The sequence below is a fragment of the Phyllostomus hastatus genome, unplaced genomic scaffold (assembly GCF_019186645.2).
Source record: "Phyllostomus hastatus isolate PE091 unplaced genomic scaffold, TTU_PhHast_1.1 phas_contig_152, whole genome shotgun sequence".
Lineage (NCBI taxonomy): Eukaryota > Metazoa > Chordata > Mammalia > Chiroptera > Phyllostomidae > Phyllostomus > Phyllostomus hastatus.
Genome location: NW_025333622.1, coordinates 142,396 through 162,906, shown reverse-complemented (window position 1 = coordinate 162,906; position 20,511 = coordinate 142,396). Strand labels below are relative to the sequence as shown.

General features: G+C 35.0%; 1 protein-coding gene across 3 annotated transcripts in view; it reads right to left on the bottom strand.

The window, feature by feature from the left end:
- Nucleotides 1–622: 622 nt before the first annotated feature.
- The window catches only part of METTL25 (methyltransferase like 25), a 95,300-nt gene continuing 75,411 nt past the window's right edge, over nt 623–20,511 (bottom strand). For all 3 annotated transcript variants that reach the window (XM_045830576.1, XM_045830577.1, XM_045830578.1), the window contains 4 exons: nt 17,747–17,840; nt 3,267–3,341; nt 2,633–2,704; nt 623–852 (listed from right to left, as the gene is read on the bottom strand). In XM_045830576.1, the coding sequence (XP_045686532.1) occupies nt 760–852; nt 2,633–2,704; nt 3,267–3,341; nt 17,747–17,840 (334 nt within the window). In that variant the 3' untranslated portion in view covers nt 623–759. The remainder of the gene's footprint in view (nt 853–2,632; nt 2,705–3,266; nt 3,342–17,746; nt 17,841–20,511) is intronic.

The window sequence follows — 20,511 nt, the reverse complement described above, 5'->3', positions numbered from 1 at the left end:
TTCATCTCTTTGGAGTGTATTAGAAACCTCCGGTTTCCTGTTAATGAAATGAACCTGTACCACATGGGCAGAGGCTGGCCTTCTCTCATCACTCTTGCTTTATTCAGTGGCTTTTTAAAGAGCACAAAGTAATTTCATTAAGTGCCAACCCATCCTTTTAAGAAAAAAAGAAAAACCTCACGAATCCTTAAAGTAAGTATCTCACTATAAAATGCTTATTCCTTTAAGGGCATTAACACAGTGTAAAATATGTTTCATATTAGGTAATTTTTATGTCTGGCCTGGTTTCTGGATATTTCTTTCCTTTAAATGTGGATTTTTTATTTCCAGATAATACGGAAAATACTTCCAAAATGTGGAGAAAAATGCAAATAATCCTCAGTACAACTAATTTTACTATACCTATATCTATACCTTCCCTCTTTTTAAAAATCAGTTAAAGGCAAAATGTGATATGTAGCAAATATCAAGGGTCTCAAGTACTGAACAGGAAACAAGGCTCAGAACACAATGTCCTACTGACATTCTAAATCAGGAATTTAGGTCAATCCTTTCATAGTATTTTCACATGTTATTTTATTAAATGAATGCTATGACAATGAAAAAATGGATGGTAGCCTTCTGTTGTTAGCTATTACTTTATTGCTTATATCAAATGTAAGGCAATGTTTTAAAAATATTTACATAACATGACATAAATGTTTAGAAAACCAAAATCAGCAATAGATTCCACAAACAGATACCCTGCTTCAACTGAAATCAGTGCTGCTGCTTCAGAGCAATAACAGCATAACATCTGGGAGATTTCACAGGATCAAACAACTTTACAAGTGCAGACCACGCAGTGTCTTCCTGCAAATTGATAAGTGATTTGGCAGTAAGACCATTTGTTGAAGATAGAAATGAGAGATAAGTCCAGCTATATATTTTAATATTAAAAACTACATAAAAACAAGTCATATAAAAGAAAAATATTCTTTGTTGAATAAAATTAACATTTATAATTTCACCTTCATGAACTTATGCTGAGAAAATAAGTAAATGTACCTAGAGAGTGAACTACAAGTTTACTCTTTGCTCTGACTGTAAAAAACTGGAATCTGCCATAACAATTGGGTATTATTAAATTATTTTTGAAAGGTTTTGATTTATTTTCAGATAGAGGGGAAGGGAAGGAGAAAGAGAGGGAGGGAAATATCAATATGTGGTTGCTTCTCACATGCCCTCTACTGGGGACCTGGCCTGCAACTCAGGCATGTGCTCTGTCAGTGGGAATAGAACCAGCAACCCTTTGGTTGGCAGTGTGGCACTCGGTGCACTGGGCCACACCAGCCGGGGCATTAAATTATCACATGATAAAACATTATTCAGTGTCTGTAGTAGATTTAATTCTAAATAAAATAAAACAAAGTAGAGGCAAAGAGCATTTATAATTTGATTCCAGTTTTAAGTAAAGTATTAAATATGTGCATGTATATCTGCCATATATAGATTAATCAGAGCAAAGCACTAGAAAACAAACCAAAAATGTAATAGTGCTGAAAGGTGGCATTTTTGTTACTTTTAATTTTCTTTTTTATAGTCTTCATTTTACATTCTAAAAGAAACATGTATTAATTTTATAAGATGTTATTTAAAATATTAAGAAGTTAATATTTATATGATTTCTATCATCTTATTACCAATCTACTAATTTTTGTGCAAAGCATTTTTATTACCTATAATACTTAGGACAAGAAAAATTGTTTTGGAAAGGGAAACGATGAGCACCTAGTAAAACAGGAGTGATTCTGTCATGCACCAACTTCACAACCAAAGCTTTGCAGTCCTTTTTGAGTCAGTAGCTTAGGAAAACACACCATTTTCTAAATATTTAAAAATCACCTGTCTCCATATAAATACTAATTAGAACAAAAGCAAACATTTATTAAAATCCATTTGTTCTGAGTAGCCTGTTGAAAAGAAGAAAGCAAAGCTCCACATATGATAAAATGAAATTGTTCAAGTAAAGAGTTTATACAGTGGAAACATAACCTGAATCCACAAGTGGGTTTAATTTAAAAAGTTCACAAAACTTTATTTTGATCAAAGCTGAGTAAAATCTGCAAAAAACATTTTCCCTAAATATAACCAAAAGCACAATATTTTTAGTCATTCAACATAGATAAATAAGATTGAAAATAAAAAAACAGATGCCGTCTTCCTTGATCAGAAAGACGTTTCTAACTGCCGAGTGCATATGTCCAAAAATTCAAAAGTGAAATAAAAGGCAAATTCTTACAAAATGTAACATATATACATTATCTTTTCTGTCTGGTCTTCATTACTTTTAGCTACACAATACGGCATATATGATAATCTGTGTTCACTGCCTACTGTATAGTTATTACCATACAATTAAAAGAATGTAAGCTTTATTATGGCAGTACTGCTGAAAACATCTGTTATACACATGTTTGTTTTAAAAGAGATGAAATGAATATTTAACTTTGAAAATATTTATAATGAGAAAATTATCTTATGTCCTAATCTTAAATTTTATGCGAAAGAAACTTATTCTACATATAAGTGGATCCATATTACTAAATTTAATAAAGATGTTTGTTATGTATTTAAAAATAACATAATTTACCTGCTCTTTCAGGTAGCAAAGTCGATCTAGAAGAATTAATGTCTCTATACAAGGAGCCAGGACAACTTTCAACTAAAAGAAAGAATAAGATTGGAAGGCGTTACAAAAAGGAAAAAAACTAGCTTAACAATTACATTTTTAAAAAATATATCTAAAGGAGTTTGTATATGATCAAATTTTCAATACCAATCGTACATCTACAAAAAATAAAGACTGCAGAGATCAAAAGTTTTTCTTTAATAATAATAGGAAAAGAATGTCCTTTAAGTGGCTTTGAGGTAGAATCCAAAAGCCAGCATACATGTGTGATAGAAAGCTTTTAAAAGGGATACCAAAACGAAATTCATTAAAAGGAATGCTTGTGAAATAACAGAACTGAGACCAATATGTGTTCAAAGAACTCTGCAACTTCTTTTTGTGCATTTATAATATACGTTAGGAGAAATCTACCATGTGTTCTCTTTATTATATTACTGACACCTAATATAGCTCTGAAATAGGAAGTGATCCTAAATGGTTTTTCTGCAATAAGAGAAAAACAATCTAAGTTGGTTGGCCCCACAATAAAATTTAATAGGATCCTGTTCAAGTCTAGCAACAAACCCAATTTAATATGTTCAATGCCGAGATTTACCATATTAAAAGCTTCCAGCTCATTCATTCTAGGCTTATACTTCTCATAGTAATCCGTTATAACTTTTTCTGGCACCTTCAAGATAAAACAAAAATAATAACAATAAATTTAACAGTAGTTAAACTTTTTCTTATCAGCCACACCCTAAAGTAAACATAATAAATGTAAAACAAGCTAGGTGTCTAAAGAGCTCCAAATTCATAAAGCAATTCAATATAAATGTAAATTTCTTTTACTTATATCTGTTGTACCAATATAAGTTTTTCAGTATATCACAAATGAAATTACCAATAACATCCTATTAACAATGTTTAATTTCAATCAGTAGTGATAAAATACTTTCACTTGTTTCTATGATAAAGATACATAATAGGAGCTCAATAAACAATTTTTGAATAGAATTAAGATTTAAAACAATATATCTAAAACTATATAACCTAGACAAAATGACTCAAAGACAACAGGAACACAATAATGTCGTATGTTCATATTTAAGATAATTTCCCTTAACATTAACTAAATAAATGCATCAACTAGCACTACTTTTTCCTCTAAAAAGTACAGTGCACACAGTGCAGTGAACCCTCATGGTCAGCAGGCCCCTTTTGGATCACCTACGTGTTTCTGTTACCACCAACTGAGCTTTCATGAATTCTGCGTCAACTGTATTTGTTTCTAAGCTTGTTATGCTAGTTACATTGTTATAATAAAATAGTATATGTACATAATCAATAAAATATGTATGCTAAAGGAAAACCTGTTTCTGTAAGTTGAGACCCTCTGTGAAAGGCTTGATAAAGGAAAGTCACCAAAAGAAACTGTTGTCGAATTACATGTGTTCAGAACTAATGACAGACTGGAAAAAAGAACAGAATATCTGAAAGGATGTGAACTTAGATATTCTAGCAAATGTATAAATAAATCTACTATTTTTTCCAAGCCCCTATTCTTTTTCTTACAGCGCTAAGTTTCTTTTGAATTTAAGAAGTACAAAAGTGTAACTTTGAAATTTCTAGTGCTACCTTCCAATAAGATCTCCACCCTCCTCCCTCCCGGGACAGAACTCAAACTGGTTATGCCACCCCTCCACAATCTTTTTTAAACTTTGCCCATCTTTGATTCAAATGAATACCCCCTGGGCCAAATTTCTGCAGTAGAGTATATTGAAATGGATCCAGGCCTGCACTTCAAGCCATAAAAAATCCTCATCTCACAAAATTTTATGTGTGTTCAAGTTAGTCTAGTTTTTATATCTCTGGCCATCTGAGATCAGCACTCAAAACACAATTTGTTTCGATCCTGAATCAACAGCATACCGCTTCTTATAAAGCGGTTTTTCAATGTGATTACTTGGGCTCTCCAATATTCTGTTTCTCATTCATGCCCAACTGGAAGCCCCACCTAAACTAGAAGCTGTTGGTTTTGTTGCTGAGTATGCTGCTTCAGAGGACTGTGATCTGTTGGTCTTCTTGTTGATCTGTAACCCTGGGCATGCTCTCCTGTCACCTTTCTGCACCCCTTTTCTTACACTGTACTTCACAACACCCATGGTTTGAGATTTAACATGCTTCCTGATTTTGCCAAAGAAGTTTGTGCTTCTGTTTCTCACTCTACTAGTTGCTTCTGTGGATTTTAAAAAGGTGAGAACATCACCTTAACTCTCAAAAAAAGAAAAAAAAAAGGAAGCCTGTTGCTTCACTTTAAGTGAAACAAAGCTGGACACTATAGGTTATACATTAAAGATATGTTTGATGCAAAACAGCTAAAGCAAAACTTCAAATAGTGAAACTATATGCAAATCTGTGTTCAAAAAGCAAAACAAATGGCCTTGTTCTTACAAGAAAATTTCTATGAGTGAAAGTATATTAATATGTTTTTAAGTAAAACATTCAATGTTTAAGGTATGACTTCATGCTTTAATCAACTTTTTCAATCAAGTGCTGATCAGATCACAGAGATTATATGAAAATTTAGAAACAAAGATGCTATCTCATTTAATTCTAATATCAATCTGTAACACACATGTATTTATGGCCTCATTTTATAGATGACATTGTTGAGGGTTAAAGCCAGTGAGAGCCCAGGTAGGACCCACATCCTAGAGATAAAGGAAGACATAATTGAGGTGCTGCCTGGTATAGGCAGCCTAATTACAGGCATACTGAGGTATGTCTTACTAAAGTATGTAAGTACAAAGTATGTAAAGTATAGGCATACTAAAGTATTAGGCATACTGAGGTAAAGACATACGCAGAAACTTAAAAGTTAAAGTGCACATTGAATGGCTGTTGGTCATGACATCTATGGTTCCCTGCTACCTATCCCCTAGACTCAGTGGGCTGTGGTTTGGGTTAGGGGAGATACCCGGTCCTCAAGAACTGGGGTGATACAGTAAATGAGCAACCATATTCAGGTGTTTTAGATTCCCCTGCACAATTCTTATAATTTTAGACAGTGACTTTAATTTCAATGCACCTTACATGTTAAAAAGTATATGTGTTATTATTCAATACATTTAAAATGATTAACCAATTTCATCCTGTCTACATAAGTTTCAAGAGTCAAAGTTCTGGATATAAGCATCTTTTCTTTAAAGCTTCAATAAAATTCAACATTCCTGAAATTCTTCTACTTTTATTTGAAACCTAAATTTGTCAGCCTAGTTTAGATGTGAATTTATTTTGTCTGTTGGTAAGCACAAATTTTCTCTTTGCTCTTCCTCATCATAGGATTATTTGTCTGATGACCACTACCTTTGGAAAAATGCCATGTGTTTTTCTTGTGCTAAACATCTGTTAATAAGAGAAATCAAAATGACAAAGAGGGGCATGAGGTCTGGAGTGAGATAATCTAAATTGGAATCCCTCCTTCCCAATTTCTTAGATCTGGGCCTGAAAAAACCCATTCAACCTATGTCTCAACCTCCTTACCTATAAAATGAGGGTAACTACTTCTTTCATAAGGTCATCCTTAGTATTCAGGGAGCTAACACAAACAAAGCTTTTTAGCACAATGTCTGACATAAAGCAAATGTTCAAAAAACAAGCTTTTCTCATTTTTAAAAAATAAACATTAATTTTGAAGTTTCCATATACCCACTTTTCCCTATTATTAATATATTATAATATGGTTATTTGTTATAATTAATGATCCCATATTGATACATTATTAACTAAAGTTTATATTTTATTCAGATTTCCTTAGTTTTTAGCTCATGTCCTCTTTCTGTTCCAGGATACCGCACTGCTTTTAGTCCTACTGGTAGTGATGGTTTCCCAGACTTGCCTTGATTTTAATGACCTGGTCAGTTTTGGGGTGCTAGTCAGGCATTTTACAGAATGTTCCTTCACTGGGATTTGTCAGATGTTTTGCTCATCATTAGACTAGGGCTATGGATTTTTGAAAAAAAGACCACAGAAGTGCCACGCTCCTCACATTATATCATTATACCACGCTCCTCACATTATATACTTATATCACACACAATAAGTATAACCTATCTCTGTTGATGTTGACTTTGATTGCCTGGATGAGATAATGTCTGTCACACTTCTTCACTGTTAAATTCCTCTCCACCCCCCTCTTTCCATACTGTATGCTTTGAAAGAAAGTCACTATGTACAGCCCATACTTAAGGAATGGGGAGTTATGCTATATCTCCTTGAGGGTGGAATATCTAAATAAATCATTTGGAATTATTTTCCGTGGGAGACTTGACCTTCTCCTCCATATATTTATTAATTAAAGTGTCTTTTTATAGCTCTATATAAAAGGGTCCAGATAAACAAAAGTGGACCATACTTCAACTTAATGGGGAATGGGCTGAAGAGATGAGAGACATACAGTTGTTCAGAGAACCCTCCAATACCCTACGTGGTCAGAAAATGAGTTAAGAACTGACTTAGTTCTCACCATTAGATGTGGGGGTTGAAAGTGCTGACATACCTTTGGAGAGGATATGACTGGCTCAAGAACTAAGGTCAGTGAATGTAAAGATAAAGTCCATTAGCTAATCTTGTCCAGGGAGTAAAAATGAGGCTGACATGAGTCTGATAGTCTTAGGTTGGCTAACAGAGGAAGTTATCTATGCGATCACTCAAAAGATCAGTGTCAATAAGAATCTTCTGGAGCACACATGAAAAAGTGACTCTTTTAGAAATAATGTAATTATGTATGTGACTAATCTCCTTAAGCTTGAAATTTATGGGCAATAAATAAGATACAGGATTTCTTAAAAAGAAAGGAAAATGTATAAAGTTCTTTCTATATTTTCTAATATATATCTGTTGAATTACTAGCTAATGGAAATAAAATTTGAACTTACTACTATCTGAATAGCACAATCTATATAAAAACCAAGTTCAACTAATTTTCATTTTAAAATTGATTATTGATATATATCATATATCATCTATGATATATCATAAAATTATTACATATATTTTTTCATTAGTCATTTGCAGATTTTGTACACCAATAATTCTAACAATCTATAATAATGTGACTTTGAAATTAATGTTTTTTCCTACATTAACAGTATTTTTGGATGAATTTTTCCTTTATTTTTATTGTTTACACTATTACAGTTGTCCCCCTTTCCCCTCTTTGCCCACCTCAACCCAATCCCACCCCCCAGGTCATCTCCACACCATTGTCCATGTCCATGTGTTATAAATATATGATCTTTGGCTAATCACCTCACTGTCCATGCAGTCCACCCTCCCCTCTCCCCCCGACAGTTGTCAGTCCATTCCCATATCTGTGCCTCTGTTTCTATTTTATTTGTGAGTTTATTTTGTTCGTTAGATTCCATATATAAGTCAGATCATATGGTATTTGTCTTTCACTGACTGGCTTATTTCACTTAGTATGGTAATCTCCAGGTATATTAATAATATTAATAAAATAATTAAGCAGCTCCTATTTTTCTTCCTTAAATAAAAAGTAAATAAAAAGTGTAATGGGTTTTCCTATTCTTTCAATGATTGTATCTTCTATTCCCTAGGGCTACTGGTTGGCAGGGAGACATTTCTATACCTAATGATTCTCTGTGGTTAGCTGGGAGAAGAAAGATAGTTTTATAGGCAATGTGGCTATTCTTACATAGAATTAGATTTATATTACATAAGAATGTTCTATTGCTTAATGGAAATATCCTTTTATCTTCTGTGAACTTGGCATTAAATGTTATTAGGCTTGGTCTTTGCATATAACTTTGACATACTGTTTTTGATCACCATCTCAAAGATGTTTAATTATTAATTGTTGTTTTTTTCACCTAAATGTATTTGCTCCAAATCTATACAACCATAAATTAAAGGAAACTTTATCATTCATAATATGCTTTCCTTTTCAAGAATAACTTGAGGTGTTTTCTAATAGGAAGCACAAAAATGTATCAAGGGTGGGACAATTAAATAAAGAATAATTCTCAAGGGTATAAAATTCAAGGGAAAACAAAATACCAAAATAACCTAACTAAGGACAACTGCTGAAATCAAACATAAATTGAACTTTGAGTCTCCTAATAGCTAAGGCAAAAAAAGAAGTGAATGTTCTTTGAAGATCATCCTGTCACGAAAAATTGAACAAAAATTATGTAGACTGTTGTATAACATGAAAAAGCTTCTTAATATTGTCTTATTTAATATCCCAAAATAGCCTCATACCAAATAAGTTAATACTCAGAGTGCCTCTGAACACTAAGCCCTATTTAATGTGTTCCTGCTGAATTACTGCTTCAGCAAAGGGTCATGGGGCAACTTTTGCACAAATCTTTCCACAGGTACACATTTCCTCTCTTCTTCTTCTCTCATCTTATTGGATTTAGGGTATCTGTGACTTATGACAGGGCTATTACTAGTAGCTGATATGGTGTCTCTGTGAGAATTAGACAAAATATTCCCGGACTTCTGGCCAAGATGGAGGCATAGGTAGACACACTGTGCCTCCTTGGACAACCAAAAGAAGGACAACAAAAAATTTAAAAACAAAAAATAACCAGAACTGCCAGAAAACTGAACTGTATGGAAGCCCAACAACAAGGAGTTAAAGAAACATTCATCCAGACCAGCAGGAGGGGCAGAGACGGGCAGTTGGGGCAGAGAGGATGCGCAGCAAGGCAGCGGTTAGTGGACTAGGTGGTCCCACATTTGCATGAGGATAAACCAGGAGGAACTGGGGAGGGAGACAGACCCTGCAACCAAGGATTCCAGTGTGGGGAAATAAAGCCTCAAAACTTCTGGCTGTAAAAACCTGTGGGGGTTGAGGTGGCAGGAGAAACTCCTAGCCTCACAGGAGAGTTTGTTGTAGAGACCCAAAAGGTCCCAGAATATACACAAAACCACTCACTCTGGAATCAGCACCAGAAGGGCCCAATTTGCTTGTGGGTAGCAGGGGAAGTGACTGAAAGCTGGCAGAGAGCAGAGCAAGATTAAAGATAAGGAGAGAATCTTAAAAGCAGCAAGAGAAAAAGAAGACTGACCTACAAAGGAGTTCCCATAAGATTAGCAGCTGATTTCTCAAAAGAAACCTTGCAGGTAAGAAGGGGCTGGAAAGAAGTATTCCAAGTCATGAAAGGCAAGGACCTACATCCAAGATTGCTCTATCCAGCAAAGCTTTCATTTAGAATGGAAGGGCAGATAAAGTGCTTCCCAGATAAGGCCAAGTTAAAGTTCATCATCACCCAGCCCTTGTTATATGAAATGTTAAAGGAACTTACTTAAGAAAAAGAAGATTAAAACTATAAACAGTAAAATTACAACAAACTCACAACTATCAACAACTGAACCTAAAAACAAAAACAAAAACAAAAATGAACTAAGCAAATAGCTAGAACAGGAACAGAATCACAGAAATGGAGATCACATGGAGGATTATCAGTGGGGAGGTGGTGGGAGTAGAATGGGGGAAAAGGTACAGGGAATAAGAAGCATAAATGGTAGGCACAAAATAGACAGGGGGAGGTTAAGAATAGTATAGGGAATGTAGAAGCCAAAGAATTTATATGCATGACCCATGGACATGACCTAGGGGTGGGGGATAGGGGGTAGAAAGCGGATAGGAGTGGGGTGCAGGACAGAAGGGAATAAAGGAGACAAAAAATTGGGACAACTGTAATAGCATAATCAACAAATTAAAAAAAAACACCACTCCCTCATCTTCCCTTGGGTGAGGCAGTCCAGTGCCATGGCACCTGTTGTAAATGGCACATGGACTGGAAGTTCAATTCTACTTGTGTCCTTAGCTAGATGCCTTTCTGCAGAGCAAAAATTGCAATAATCTAATGTAGTGGCCTTGCTGATGAAATGGTGTGGAATAAAAAGTCTATCCAAACAGGTATGAAAGAGATCAAACTAATCAACTAGAATTTTTTTTCTGGAGGGAGGATAAGGTTACTGAAGGTGATGTACAAAGTTAGTTGAAGATGAGAAGAATAGTCACAAATAAATAACCTATCACTAAGCAAAAACCTGGAGAGAAAAATGATCTAGGAGAATGAGTGAATTATTTGGTAGTTCAGGAGCCAATCACATAATGGCAAAAAATTAGAAAACATGAATTCCTGCTAAGAAAGTAACAGTAACTCAGTCACTGTTTTGAATCCAACTCTTATTAAAACTATACCCTGATGAGGTGAGGCTGTATATGTCTTTCTGAGTTCTTGTGAAGAGGAGAGATCCTAGTTTTTCTTATAAGTATATATATTCCTGGAATACCTACCACAAATTTTTGAAAAAACAAAATAAAACAAAACAAAAACCTGGGTAATTTTTTTTCTTGCAATAAAATAGCCATATTTCTTTCTTCTTAAAACCTTGATAAACACAAGCTATTTAATCATAGTTCTGATAATGCATCACTACAGGGATGAGCTACTGTAGCTATAGGGGCTTAAACAGGTGAATATACTTCTTCAAAGATGTGATTTGATAGAGATGAGGCTTTAATATTTGACATAGAGATGCATTGGGATGGACAATGTCTGTTATGTAATATTCCTGCCAAAAACACGTAACTTTAATCTACTCATGAGGAAACAGATCTTTCAAAATACGTCAGTGTCATGGAAGACAAAAAAAGACTTGAACTGTTCCAGATTAAATGCAACTAGAGACATGACAACCAAATGCAATGCAACATCTGGGATTGAATGCTTTTAAAATCATGCTATAAAAGACAGAGGCAGATGATGCCCTTTTGTCTCATTAATGGTGATGCTAACTTTGATCACTTGGTATAGGGTGTTGACCAGGTTTATCCACTTTTGTAATTAATAATCTGTAGAGGGTACTTTGAGGCTAAATACATTGTTCCACCTGATCTTTTACTCAATGTTTTCAACATCCATTAATGCACAGGTGGCAAACACAAGGCCCATAGGCTGAATCAGGCCCTCCACCTTGTTTCTACCTGGCAGCAGTACCAAGCTCCCAGAACTGTTAAGGAATAGTTACATTTATACAGTTCTAAAATTACACTTGGTCCTTTGAAGGCAACCACCAGGCTGATGAGGCCCCTGGTGAAAATGAGTTTGACACTGCTCCATTAATGATTCTCCTGTGAGTCAATTATTACTTTGGTGGTTGAAAGAGGCAGCAGGAACTTATTTATAGGAAAAATGCACATGTTTGTCTCATATCAGCAAAGATGACAAGTTTTCTATATATTTAATCTGTAATAGGAATTCACTGTTTCTTTAGGGTTAGAGGGACTCATTCAATCTAGATCACTAATGAATACATACCACACAGAAAAGTTTATGAGCTCCTTACATCAGTTGTTGGCCATTCTATGGAATGATTCCTGCCCTCCCATCTGTATTTAAACTACTAAGATTAGTCCTGATCAATCTCTGATTTAATGTCCAAAGATCAGTTTATTTGGCCTCACCACATGTGCCCCCTCCTTTAACCTCATCTCTCACCACTGCCTCACCGCTTGCTTTATGCTTCAGCAATGCCAAGTCCAGAGCCATGTTTCCTACATCTCTGTGGTTTTGCACTAGCTCTTTCCCTCCCCCACACACCTAAATGAATTCCTTGCTCCCTACCTTCCCACCTTGTTTGCTTAAACAACTCCTACCCATCCTTCAAGACCAAGCTAAGGAACCAATATGGTTTGTAAAATCTTCACAGGCAGAGTGAGTCACTCCTTGCTCCTATGCCTCCACTGTACTTTATTGCAAGTTCACGCTACAGTTATGCGTTTTCTTTTTTCACGGGTTATGCCTTAATTATCTTTACAGCTCCAGTTTTCACTGTTCCTCACATATGAGAAATTCTTCAAAAGAGATGTCTGTTGATGAATAACTAAATGATTTTGCTCTCAAAAGTTTTGCTTTTGCTGGCCTGTTTTGGAAAATAGCTAATGATATTTTTTCTGAATTATCCTTTATCTACTTCCATTAAGGTTCTACCTCAGTAGTTTTCAGCTTTGTCCATCCAACAGTATAACCCCTCTTCCATTAAATCAATATTTGAAATTACTTCTTCATTTGCGTATTTACTATATGTGTATCTCTCCCTCTCCCTCCCTCTCTCTCACATACATGTACATAGACAAGCTCTTAGAGAACATAAGCTAATTTTATTCTCCTCTTCTTATATGGACAAATGCTACAGTTCATTCTTTGTTTAGCAAACAATATCCATTCTGACACTTTTAAAATCCTACAATGCGTGTGTGCAGCATATGCAAGATAAGGAGACAGAAAAAAAAGTAATACAAAAGAAGATAAAAACATGAGAGCTTAAACACAATTTTGGAGGTTTTCTGAAATTTGGTGAGATGAAGTTTGGGGCAGAAGATAAAGTGAGAATACCTAATTTATTTATGGTCTAGGTAAAGTTATCACTAGGATTTTATTATTTTAAGGCTTTTTAAAAGTTCCATTGAAATGTTTTACAAAGATGTAATTGAGCTTTACAAGGATTTTACTGTAACATTTCATCCTAGAAATCCATCGAATATAAACAGTATACTTGCTGATAGAAGGAGGCCAATGTTCTGTCACAACTTATTGTTTTTGGTAGTATAAAGTTGGCCTTAATTTTACCATAAAATCTAAATAAACTCTCTTCTTAAACAGACCTATATTTTATGCAGGGCTGAAACAGTATCACCCTTAGGTGGTTAGAGCTAAACACAAAGATCAAAGAAAGTATCACTTTGAATAAAAAGTCTTTAAAAATGTAAGAACAGAATTACTGATTCCTTCCTCCTTCCTCTCAAAGCTTCTTGGTGTTGGGTGGCATTTTCTTGTTAAACATGGAGTTTATAATGGGAATGTCAGATGACTACAAATTGAATTACCCAGATGACGAGCTGAAACACAGTGGATCTCAACTAGGGCGATTTTTTTCCCCTCAGGGAAGTTTTGGAAATGTCTGGAGACTTTTTTAGATTAATTTTTTTGGATTGTTATCACTAGGTTACTATGGCTGACATCCAACGGGTAGAGGCCAGGGATGCTGCCAAACATCCTGCAATGCACCAGGGAGCCCCACAACAAAGATTTACCCAAATGTCAGTACTCCTGAGATTCGGAAATCCTGCTCTAAGAGAAAATGTCCTATGCTATCTCTCACGACTGACTACAGGACTTAATTCTCTAGGCTGTGTGTGCGTGGGACACTCAAGTATCTGGCACATGTAGCTCTGGTCTCCTCTGGAATGATGATTTGTCTATGAATAGTCTCTTTTACTTCCATGTGTTCGGCATGATTTCTTCGACTGAAAATGTATCCAGAGCATGTTAGGAGATTTTTTGGGAATTTCATTTGCTTCCACTGTTTTAAATATGAAGAGATGTGCTTTAAAAGATCAGAAACATTATCAATAAATCACTACACTTTCAATTATATATAGTTTGTTAACAAATGCTTATAAATTCAGTCAAATATTCTTTAAATATTTTGGTATATTTAACATTTTAAAATTAAATGATTTAGATACTTTTTAGTAGTCAGAATCCCAGGTGAAAATTAATTCATTTAAAAAGTAAAACTAGCCATGGCTGGGTAGCTCAGTTGGCTAGAGCATTATCCCGATATGCCAAGGATGCAGGATGGATTGCTGGTCAGAGCACATAGAAGAAATGACCAATGAATGCTATGGGGAACTCACTGAGATGCAATGTGCTCCAGCAGCAAAGGTGTCTGGAAATGTTGCATTTTTAACTTTCTGTAGCCTCAGGCTTGGCTGACTACCCAGAAAACTGGAATGCTACCCAAAGAGAAACGTCATGCCCCCAGGAGGGCCATTAATGACTGTGTAGAGTGTGATAACTGCCTGATGTTACCTGTTAACTTAGGAAGGCGTTGTTCTTTGTGGTTGTCAACGTGACTGCCCACTACATGGCTTTACTACTAACCCCCTACAATAGAGAGACCCTGTCCTGGGAGGGGTGTGGATCTTTGTCCCAGCTGGCCACCACTGGGAAGAGCTGCTTTGCCCATGTTTGTAAGTTTCTCCTATTAAAGCTCTTATGAATTTGAATAAGGCTGTGTGTCAGCTCTTCTGAACTGATCCTGAATTTAGACTTTTGGAACTTTCCCCCAACAATGCATAAATAAGTGGAACAAATCAATGTTTTTCTCTCTCTCCCCCCAGATCTTTCTAAAAGATCAATTAGTAAAACAAATAAACAAAACTATACATAAATGCCTTTTTATTAGCTTGTGGCCAAAACTTTATTTTAGTACTGATACTTCATGATGTGGGATAAAAATAAGATTTTGTATTGAATTGGAAATATAAGTTTGGTTTTAATAACTTATCCTATTTCCAACCACTTTGGCCTGATAAACACAACTCTCTTAATTCCTCTTGCTTAACATTAAAATGAACAAACAGGCAAAAAAAAAAAAAAAAACCCCAAACAAACAAAAACACCCAAATTACACATACTCCTTTATTTGCTTCCTCTCACCAGAACATCCTTTTAAACACCTCATGTTGTTCTGTACCTTCCTTTTCCTTTTCTTTTTCTAACCAATTTTATTCAATGTTTGTTTTTAATGAGTGTCAACAGTATTATGGGAAAATCAGAGGGGCACTGTTATTGCCTTTATTAACTAATAAAGGTAATCATTTTAGATTGATTTGACATGGTGCTATGTATCTATATTAGTCTTTTCTTTTTGTCTTTCTAATTTCACTCTCCACACAGTGGTGGTTCACAGCAGAGGTTTTAATGTTAGTTGAGTCTGTGTTCAAGTTCTGCTCTATCCCTTGCTAGTCTGTGATCCTGGGAAAATGAGCTGGCCATTTCTGTGCCTCTCTTTCTATATCACTACACTGAGAAATTTATAATAGTATTGATCGTGTTTTCTGAAGAACAAATAAGATAATGTTGTAATGTCCTAAGTATAGTAACTATCACATAGTAAGTACTTAGTAAACATTAACGACTGTTAATATTCTTATCAGGAACAAAATGAGCATATTCAGGAACACTTACTATGATTATTATTAATGACAAATCTGGGAAGAGAAAGCCATGAGAAAGGGTAAATAACAATTTTTTTGGATTTTTACCATTTGGTTTTTGGAAAAAAGTAATACATTTTTAGTTTAAGGAAAAACTTACCGTATTTTTTGGACTATAAAAGACACTCCCTCAAAAAAAAAATATGGGAGGAATAATGGTTGTTAATACTGCTGTTGAGTTCTTTTTACATTTACACTGGTGAAATGTTATGTTACTTATTAAATATTTTACCATATTTTTTGTTTCAAAAATTGTTTTCTTATTTTCCTCCTCTAAAACCTAGGTGCATCTTATGGTCCAAAAAAACACAGATAACTCTTTGTGAAAATAATGTATACATTTGTGTTCTTGGTATTAAATTCAAGGCATGAAACTGAGACATGCAATAAAATAAGCACTAATTTAGACTAAGTGGAAGGAAGACCAGTCTGATTAAAAATATTTTTTTAAAAACCTAGAAATAAAATAACTTCAATAAAAGTATCTATTCTTGCTAATTTATTCAAGAATAGAAGGATCTTCATTTTGGTGACTGAATAAAAATACTTACAGGAGTCATATCAGTGGTGCTACTATTAGTAAGTATACAAAGATCAGAATAAAAACTAGTACTATTTAGTTAGTATTTACTATGTATAAAAATTGTGTTCATTCAGCCTTTTACTTGTATTACCTCATTTAATCTTTCTTAAATCCTATTAGAAATGCTTTCCTAGCCTGGGCTGGTGTGGCTCAGAGGCTGAGCACCGGCCTGAGAATGAAAGGGTGGCTGGTTGGATTCCGAGTCAGGGCACATGTCTGGGTTGCAGGCCAGGCCCCCAGTAGGGGGCACATGGGAGGTAACTACAAACTCATATTTTTCTCCTTCTCTTTCTCTTTCCCTTCTTCTTTCTAAAAAATAAATAAATAAAATCTATTTAAAAATTAAAAAAAAAGGAAATAAATGCTTTTCTAAACAGCCATTTTATAGTGGGAGGAAACTGATTAGTACCAGTCCATTTGCCTTAAGCACTAAAGCAACTGGGGAGTAAACAGATAATTGGTGTGATAACTAACACCATAATACCTTTTAGCTTTGTAATAACCACATCTGGGTAAGTTTTCTCTTTCGAGAAATACAGTTCATTCCTATAATCATATTTTATTCTTTATTTCAATTTATAATAAAAAATACCAGAATGATCCAAGCTAAACTTAGTATTTCAGACAACTCATTTAAATCATATTGAGAATTTATTTATTTTCTCAATGTTAGAATATTTATTACTTTTTTCACATACTACACAGAAGAAAGAAAGAAGGAACCCCTACCCTTTGCAACAGCATGGATGGAACTGGAGAGCATTATGCTAAGTGAAATAAGCCAGGCGTTGAAAGACAAATACCATATGATCTCACCTATAAGTGGAACCTAATCAACAAAACAAATAAGCAAGTGAAATAGAACCAGAGACATTGAAAGAAATAACAAACTGACAGTAACCAGAGGGGAGAGGGGTGAGGGATACTAGTCAATTAGCTTATCTCTGTGTTCCCAAAAATATGTTTTCAATTATTAGCTTGGACTAATGATGTTACCACTTTCAAGGGTTCTCCCATTCAAAGGCTTTTTGAATTTAAGAATTTTAATTTTAATTAGTTATATAATCTTTAAATAAAAGCAATTCAAAACTAAAAGCAGTTGTGTTTTACTTAAAATTCCCATTTTTCTGTTATTTTGTTTTTAACTGTATTTTGATTTGAGAATTGGCATTTTTTTCCTGAAAAAAACCTACAAGAGGACTCTCTGAGGGTGTAAAGTAGCAGACTATCCACACTGACAGATGTCAACTGAAACAAAGGTAATGGAAGTTTGGTATCAATATAATTTACAATGTTTTCACAAATAAGAGAAAAATAGAAGGCAAATGATTTTGTATTAATTCAATTCATTACACCACAGAAATTATCCTGTTCTTATGAAAATAATGAGTAATCACATACTGACCTTGGACTCGTCTAATCCAAGCTTCTTGAGAGACTTTCTGACATAATCCAGAAAGGACAAGGATTTGGAATAAATTTTACCAACATGCTGATCACTGTAAAACAAAATTAAATCACAAAATATTTTTAAATATCATTTGTGTTTGTGTTTATGGTGCAATATCCAGTTGTGACAAAAGTGTAGTAATAATTTTGTGAATATTTTTAACTTACATATTACAAAGTATTTGAAATTCACTTTTGAGAATTCCGTCAACACACAGAAAAACCATGCTATGGAGACAATACTATGAGAAAGATGTATATAAATTTATAGTATTAAAAAGCTTCAATTTTAAAGTAAACTATAGGTCTTTCAAAAGTTTCCTTTGTGTTACAAGACACATTTTAATTTTAAGGGCTCAATATTATAATGCACATTTTTTAAAGTATATTTTATTGATTATGCTATTACAGTTGTCCCAATTTTTTTTTCCTTTTATCCCCCCTCCATCATGCAAACTTCCTACCCTTCAGCATTAGTTCATATCCATGGGTACATATAAGTTCTTTGGCTTCTATATTTCCCATGCCATTCTAACTCCCCCCTGTCTACTTTATGGCTACCAATTATGCTTCTTATTCCCTGGATCTTCCCCCTTATTCTCTCCCTGCCTCTCCCTACTGATAATCCTCCATGTGATCTCCATTTCTCTAATCCTGTTCCTGTTCTAGTTGTTTGTTTAGTTTTTGTTTTTGTTTTCAATTCAGTTGTTGATAGTTGTGAGTTTACTGTCATTTCACTGTTCATAGTTTTTTATCTTCTTTTATTTCTTAGATAAGTCCCTTTAACATTTCATATAAGAAGATCTTGGTAATGATGAACTCCAACTTGACCTTATCTGGAAAGCACTTTATCTGCCCTTCCATTCTAAATGAGAGCTTTGCTGGATAGTCAGTCATCTTGGATGTAGGTCCTTGCTTTTCATGGCTTCACATACTTCTTTCCAGCTCCTTCTTGCCTATAAGGTTTCTTGTGAGAAATCTGCTGACAGACTTATGGGCACTCATTTTTAGGTAACTGTCTCCTTTCCTTTGGCTGCTTTTAAGATTCGCTCCTTCTCCTTAATCTTGGCTAATGTAATTATGATGTGCCTTGGTGTGGTCCTCCTTGAGTGCAATTTCTTTGGAACTCTCTGGGCTTCCTGGACTTCCTGGAAGTCTATTTCCTTCACCAGATTAGGGAAGTATTTCCTCATTATTTGTTCAAGTAAGTTTTCAATTTCTTGCTCTTCCTCTTCTACTTCTGGCACCCCTATGATTCTGATGTTGGAAAGTTTAAAGTTGTCCCAGAGGTTCCTAAACCTCTCACTTTTTTTGAATTCTTATTTCTTCATTCTGTTCTGGTTGGATGTTTATTTCTTCCTTTTGTTCCAAATCATTGATATGAGTCCCAGTTTCCTTCCCTTCACTGTTGGTGCCCTGTATATTTTGCTTTATTTCACTTTGTATAGCCTTCATTTCTTCCTTCATTTTGTCACTGAACTCAATCATTTGTATGAGCACCCTGATTACCAGTATTTTGAACTCTGCATCTGATAAGTTGTCTATCTCCTCATCGCTTTGCTCTTTTTCTGGAGTTTGATCTGTTCATGTGGGCCATATTTCTTTGTCTCGGTGCACCTGTTATGTTGTAAGGGGCAGAGCCTTAGGTATTCCCCAGGGTGGGACAAAACCCTTTGCTGCGTTGTGATGCTGTCTGTGGGGGAGGGGTCAGAGAGGGAACAATGCCGCTGGTTCACGGTGCTCTAGCCCCCCTTTCCTTCACTTCCCTTGCTTCCCATAAGCAGATTGTGTCCTTTCAGGTACTGATTCCCAGGTAGGTGGGTTTGTGTACATTCTAGGACCCTGTGGGTCTCTCCAACAAACTTTCCTGTGAGACTTGGAGTTTCTCCCACCTTTGCAACCCACACATGTTTTTACAGCCAGAGGTTTTGAGTCTTTAGCTTTCCAGTCAGGCAGCTGCACTCCTTTACCCACATGGTCCACCACCTTCCAATTGGCTACACATCTCCACCCCTCCTACACATCTGGATGAATATTTTTTTAACTCCTTCATTGTCAGAGTTCCATGAAGTTTGATTTTCTGGCAGTTCTGGTTGTTTATTATTTTTAAGTTGGCTGTTATCCTTCTTTTGGTTGTGCAAGGAAGTGAACCATTTCTACCTACACCTCCATTGTGGCCAGAACCTACAATGCACATTTCATTGCAACATCTGCTCATAGTGGTGATAATTCAACAGTCATGCAGAGAAATCTTCTTCAGTGCCAGTCATTGATCAAACATCATTAACACTGAGCTGGGTTTCACTTGATCTCATTTATGTCCAGCAGAATTTCATTATAGTTTAAATAAAATATCATGAGATGACTTTAAATTTCAATAATGCAATGCTAGATTATTACATCTCACAATTTTGGTTGCAATTTAGGTATAATATAAAAAGCAAGGGAATAAAAAATTCACCACCTCCAAATATCAAAAACAATGAATAAAAGCTCATCTATACTTGGCGGTTTAAATATTAATCCCTATGATTAATTAAACATGAAACTCTATCAAATCCTCCATTGAAATACACCATAAATATGTAACTTCAGCTTCTAGACAGCCACCTCAATTCCACTTATTATTATCTCATCTCTAGATCGTTACAGCTACTTCCTAATTAAGACTGAAGTCTGTCCCATTCATTCCTGCCTGTATTGCCATGTTATTTTTTCGAG